General features: G+C 42.6%; 1 protein-coding gene across 1 annotated transcript in view; it reads right to left on the reverse strand.

The window, feature by feature from the left end:
- Nucleotides 1-6,871, reverse strand: part of KCTD8 (potassium channel tetramerization domain containing 8) — a 92,145-nt gene that overhangs the window by 84,407 nt on the left and 867 nt on the right. Inside the window, exon 2 of the mRNA XM_005415635.2 lies at nucleotides 6,315-6,867. Coding sequence (XP_005415692.1) covers nucleotides 6,315-6,867 — 553 coding nt within the window. The remainder of the gene's footprint in view (nucleotides 1-6,314; nucleotides 6,868-6,871) is intronic.

Consider the following 6,871-nt stretch of genomic DNA (forward strand, 5'->3'; position numbering starts at 1 on the left):
TGAGATGGACGCACACCACCCTGTGCACTTTCCTTCTTGACCCATCTGGGTATTCTGAGCTCATCCTTACACTGAGCAATAAATTCTTCAACTTCTGGCCAGAACACAAGCAATTACTTCTGACTGCTTTATCCAGGCCATGCTGGTGTTCAGCTGGACCAAGAAAAGGACCTTTCCTGATACTCTTCCCTCCTCACACCCACAGGATCTTACTTTTGACCTCTGAGAGAGCTGCCTGAGCAGCTTTTAACTTCTGGACATCTGTGTGTGGAACTATGGCAAGAAAGGGGATAATGTGACAATCAATGAGCAACCTCGTGATGCAAATCTCAGTGAATTTTTGTTTGCCACACAAATTCTCACCACAGTGTAACAAATGTGGTATTTGCAGCAAAGGAGAAGGCCAGCCATAGTGAAATACCAGCCATATCACACCGAGAAAGCAAACATTGCAAAATATATTTTATTACCAGTAATGTTTTAATTTTAAATCATCTGCCTGGAATAATATTAAAAGAAAGCTTTTGTATGCATAACTTCTGTGCTTGAACAGTAGATAACTAGAATTTTGTGTTGATGCTAAAGAAAAAATAAAATATGATTTGCTCATCTTACTGTAAAAAAACAAACATTTCCCAGCAACTACTGTCATAAATCCTTGAAAATCTATGAAATGATCTGACACCAAGAAGTGGTTCTCCTGCAAAATATTACAGATCCAGCAAAGTCAGCTTTTCTAACACTGTCACTTTTTCCCCCAAGTAATCCACAAGAAATACCAGTCTGGGATAATATCAAAACCAGTGTGTTTCCATTTCCTGACATCAGAAATAACAGCTGCTTCCATCAATTCTTGCTTATTCTTTATCTAGCACTGATCCTAGTATATAATATCCAGGATAGTTGATTTTCTTAGTTAATCCCTAATTCTATTTTTTAAATACGATGCAATATTTTCAACACTCTGCTCTAAATATTTAAAAGGCTCCAATGCTTAAAGTATGATTTTACTGTAGTAAAGTCAGAAACTGGAGACAATGGATAAAATGTGATCACAAATCATTGTATTGAGTTATGCATATTTTGAAGGAAGTGTAAAAAAAAAAATCAAGTGGTTCCTGGCATAGTTTTTCACTGCAGCAGTGTCTTTATATCAGCTGTAGAGGAATGCAGGTTAGTTTAATTTTTTATTAGAAAGTCAAATCTGTTCAAAGTTCTTTTTAATCTCATATTTTTAAATAATTCTGAGATAAAGTCTATTGGTTGAAATGATGACTAACATCAGAATACCAGTTTCAGTAGACTAGATTATCACACATTATATCAAGTGGCATCATCAGAGTAATATTCTTATATTATTAATTATGACTGCACACTTCGATACATCCCTTTGCATTCAGGAACATATATTTTGGAAGAATGACAAGATAAGAAGCAGTCTATTATTTACTTAATTTTAAGCTGTATTAAGAGTTGAGCTGAAATTATAAGATGGAACATCCTAAAGTCCTGCACCAGTTTTCCAAAGTCAAAGGACTGCCTACAAAATCTCTCTTTAAAGGGCTTTGCTCAATACTCCTGTCAGAAACAACATTCTAGATCTTGAAACTGTTAGAAATCTGAAGCTTTTCTACACTTTGCTTGTGATACTGATTTAATCCTTCACATCACCTCACCACACTAAAAATTTGTACTCTAATCTTTGATGCTCTTGTTCAGGTTCAAAGTAAATTGTCCCAGTTTATCTCCATGTGCCGCAGAGATGCAACTTCCTTGGTCTCATTTTTCTCCTCAATGTCTTACATATATTTATTCCAGATTAAAAAAACTCCACCAAAGATGCAGTGATGGATGGAGAAGAGCTTGACATGGTCACAGTAACCATTTGCAGGATGGCTCTCACACCATTCTGCCCTCAAAAGAGCAGTTTAGGGTTATGTGCCAACCCACCAACCCCTCACTACCCCAGTGGGATGCTGAACTGGATTTGGCACTTACAACACCTCAAAGTATTTTACGTGCAATGACACAATCAATGTTGGTTAGGTTTCATTGTTGTTGTTGTTGGGTGTGTTGATTTTTTTTTTCAAAATACCATACTGCCTCCTAAAAATTAATTTCTTCCAACTGCTTATTCCCCATCTGATTGCAAAATTATTATCACTTGTTTATGACAATTTCCACAGCATCCAGTGTAATCTCAAAGTGCTGTGACTTCAAGTAGAAAATAAGCACCATAAATCCATGCTAATGTCACCTGTTATAAAACAAAAAGAAGAGAAAAGGAAAACAGAAACTGTCATATGTGAAACAGGAGTGTCAACACAGAAGGCATGTCAAAATTTTCAGGAATATTACTGTATTCTTCTTATAATAAAGATGTCAGTTCAGCACAGTAAGCTTTCAGCTGAGCACAATACTCTCAACACCCCTAAGTCACATTGCATAGCAGATGTTAAAAGCAAAATCCATTAGGACTAATTAGATTCTACAGAAGAAAAAAACTAGTAATAGCATGCACAGGCAATCTTGCATTACACAACAGTACTGAGAGATGAACCACCAAAAAAATCCCCTCCAAAACTTTAAACATGTAAATTTCACCCTTTTCTCACAAAGATGCAAGCTAACAGATGTTACAGAGCTTGCAGCCACAGGAAGGAGCAAGGTCTCCTGTCTCCAGTTAGAAGCAACTTTTGTGATGGCCATGGCCTACTGTACATCAACAGGTAATTAATTAATCTGTCATCCTCTATGGCCGTGTGAAACTAAGCAGCAGAAGAGTTTGAGCATCCTTCCCAAACTGCATATGCATCTCATGTTACACTAACCTGACCCAAGTCATCCTCATGTGTACTGGGGTGAGAGTGTTAATAGCATGGAGCCAAAAAAAAACAGTTTGTGGTACTCTCTGATAGAGCCTTTCACTACCACATAGAAGTTTACTCCCTTAACTGACCATTAAGAGACAGAGACAGGATTTGTAATAGACATGTGGAACAGATCTATGAGCACTTTCCAGAATTGAGCCACCAATGCAAGGTACAGGCTAAATTCTGGCCATGTACTAACTGGGTAGACAAATGAATCTGTCATTGCATACATGATAGCTCAAATACCACTAGGGGCAAAGAACTTAATTTTTCTTTTTATAGGATTTATACATACTAAGAAGGAAATCTGGTTTTGTATTTGTCATGACACATTGCCAAAGGCTGAAGTGCTATTTCATGGTAAGCAGTGTCAAATAACCTCTGGTTCCTCAATGAGAATTAGTCTGCATCTATCCCTAGATATTAAGCAGTTCATAAATGAGTTTAATGCATATGCAGTATCCCAGGTGAATTTGATCTTCCAGAATGTTTAAGAATATAAAGTAATTTCCTTTTTTTTAGAAAAGTGATAAATGATCATTTCAACTACCAAAGTTTGAAAGATCCTAGAAACAGACCTGAAATATGTTTCACAAACCACAGATTAAAACTTTGTCTTTCTTTAGTAGCTCTTGGGTAGAAACTCATTCAGCTACTTATGGCCTCAGAAAACAAACAGAATGAATATATCCTCATGTATGTTTCCAATCACCTTACTATCTACCATTACTAGGAAACAGAATTGTCCACAGTCCTCAAGAGAAATGGTGAAAAATAAGTTTACATGACTGTTATGGACTTGCAGACCAACAAATAACACAGTTGCTGTTGGTTGCAGCTGCTCATGCTGTGAATAACAAATGTAAATGCAGGAACAGCTTTTTCCAGTGGGATATAAAACTGGGTTTCTTCTTTGTTAGCACCAAATTAAGTCTCAGGCACTGTCCAAAACTGGAATAGGCTCCCTGAAGTCTTTCGTCTTGATATTTTTTTGCCTGGAAAACACAGTCCAGGGCTGGATATGAGAGCTCTTGAAATCAGCAACTTCCCACCTAAAACTGCTTCCTCTTCAGGGCTCATGGGGACATTTGGCAAAGAATGAAATGAAAAGCAACTGCTCTTCTTGTGTATTAAGCTCTGCTCATGAGCAAGGAAGGAAGGTGGCCGTGGCTAAGGCTGTTGGAGAGCTCCTAGCTCTGATCCCTCTTGTCACTCTTGGTGCAGAGCACAAGGCTCCCAAGGCTCACTCTCCCTTTGATGGATTCTTGTGCAGCTGTCAGGCAAGGCAGCAGCACACACACAATCCATCCAGGGCATATTTTAATTATTATTATAATAAAGTGTTGTTTTATCAACAGTCTCCATCAATTGGACATTTAGTCAGACTAAAAAAAAAAGACAACAAAAAAACTAAAGCATTTACTTCAGGCACTGTTTCACACGTTTCTCTTCCCATTTTGGTGATTTTCTTTAGTGTTGTTTCCATCTTGCTATATTTCAGAGAAATGTATCTGATCATAAAACAATGTATAAAGTTGTTATACAAAAAAGATTCTAAATGCATAACAAGCAACCAAAATTAAAGTATGCCCAACATCTTTTCAGCCTATTTTTATCTTAGCCAATTTTTTGCATTCAGAAGTAAAACAAAACAAAACTGCCACCTGAAAAATTAGGCAAAACCATAAATTTTCAGCTAACTGTATCAATTTAAGTAATTAACTAACTATTTTGCTTTTCACTTCAGAAGCTTGAAGACCAAAAACCAAAACAAAAATCATGACATACATCCAGTTCATCCCTGGCATTATTCCAAATAAATCAGTGGTATTACACTGGGGATTAAGTTGGAACACTGATGTGAATTAGAGGACTGTTCTACACAGCAGCCTCATCGTAACATACACACAAAAAATAACCAAAACATTATGAGCATCACAAATGCTCACGAAAAAAATTATGCACCTTCAAATCTATTTATAAGCAAGTAGTACATACTATTTCAAGGAAATTTTATTATCTAGAAAATAATTATGTCGAATTTTCTGAGAAAGAAGGTTTAATAATCATGTAAAATACTTGATAGAATTCCACCCAGGAGAACTGAAGCTCCTCTAGAGCTCAGATTTCACATATCCCATTGAAATATGACCAGTGATAGGTTGCGCAGTTAATCTTCAAAAACTGTTTTAATCCAGTTTCAAAGATTGATCTGAGTACTCAAGTCTGCTCCTATACAATACAGAGCAATATAAACTAATGAATTTCTCCTCCCAGCAGAAAACTATTCACATTTCCCTCCTCTATTAAATACCGTGCCTAAGTCCAGTTTTGCAGGGCAAACAAGTTGCTTCTGTTCAGCTGCCTAACCAGTGAAGTTAGTCAGAGGTTGCATCTCCCACCTCACCACAGAGGCAGGCAGATGCTCTGCCAATTCATCCCTCCTTTGCTCAGGGAGCGTGAGACCACACAGAGGCAGGAGAAGAGAGAAGTGAATGCAGAACACATCTCTCTTCTGCCGGCTCGCTCGACTCACATCTGTAATGTTTAAGGCTGCCTCTGCCTTTCGAAGACAAATCTCTGCCAGGGGATGGTGTTCTCGATCCAGCTGCAGTTTCATGACCCAAACCCGCTGCTCGGCCAGTGCCCTACATAGCACTACATACTTTGCCAGATTGAAACTCATTCGTCATCGCTCGGTTTTCCTATCTGCGAGTGACCCGAAACCTCTAAGGCTACCCACAGCCAACCAGCGAAGTTGCTTACGAGCTGTGTAATGGTTATGGAGCGGTTAATTTCTCTTTTCCAATTTTCGTCCACCTTGGAGCCACACACTTTCTCGCTCCTCGGGAAGTTGGCTGTGCCCTCGCTGCCCCTTCCCTCACGGGGACCGTGCCCAGGCGCAGTGCGCTCCCTTGAAGGAAACGCAGCGATAAAATATTAAAACCCTTCCTTGCTCGGGCATCTCTGCGTCGCCTCGCCGGCGGGAGCACCGCAACGCTCCGCGCCGGAGCCGCGCCCGCACCGCGCACCGTGCCCGCCCAGATGGGCAGGGACACCCCGCTCCCGAGGTCATAGCCCCCCGATCCGTGACCAGTGACCCTTCCCCCGGGACAGCCCGACACGTGGGGGCTGCCTCTCGGCACTGAAAGGCGGGATCAGCCCAGGCTGCCCCACGGAGTGTGCGTGGGGAAATGCTCCCACGCCGCGCTCCGGACGGGGCAATTTAGGCAGTCCTGTCCCGCCCCCCACAACGCACAAAATGAAATTTGAACTATGGCGGTGACAGAGCGGAGTGAGGGGAGACGGGGCAGCCCCCATTTCTCTCCAGCTACAAGTTGCTTTGTGACAGCGAGTGCTCTGGGGGTGCAGCTGTACTTTAGGAGCACCCGCCGGGGACGGGGGCGAGGGGGACGGCACCGGGGCGCGGGCAGCACTTACTGAAGAAGATGTACTCTGTGTAGCTGCTCCAGATCTTGTCGTCCCTGTACTGGTTGATGAAGGCGGCGGTGCCCGTGGAGTTGCAAGCCACCATGTGGAAGCCCGCCTCGGAGAGCCGGTCGAAGGCTTGCTCCAGGTAGGTGAATTTGAGGTAGAAGCGGGAGGTGTACTTCTCGGGGGGGCGGTCGGGGTCACGGCTCTCGTTGAGGGTCTCTCCGAAGACCTCCTTGGCCAGAGCGATCCTACCGCACACCATGATGCGGGCGACGCGGCGGAACTTGGCGTCCGCCTGGTTGTCCCGCACCGTGGTGTAGGAGCCGCGGTAGCCCACGGTGAGGAAGCCCGAGCGCTTGTCCAGCGCCGCCCGCTGAAGCCGGTCGCTGCTGCCCTGCGAGTTGCTGTCCTCCAGGTCGCTCTGGCAGCCCTCGTCGTTGAGAGAGCTCTGCTTGGTGACCTTGGGCGACAGCAGCTTCACCAGGTCGCCCAACTGGAAGTACTCGGCCTCCCGCAGGAGCCGCTCCTTCTCGGGGAAGTGCTCGGGCAGCGCCAGCTGCTTG

This window comes from Geospiza fortis, unplaced genomic scaffold (assembly GCF_000277835.1).
Source record: "Geospiza fortis unplaced genomic scaffold, GeoFor_1.0 scaffold40, whole genome shotgun sequence".
In the NCBI taxonomy this organism is placed as follows: Eukaryota; Metazoa; Chordata; class Aves; order Passeriformes; family Thraupidae; genus Geospiza; species Geospiza fortis.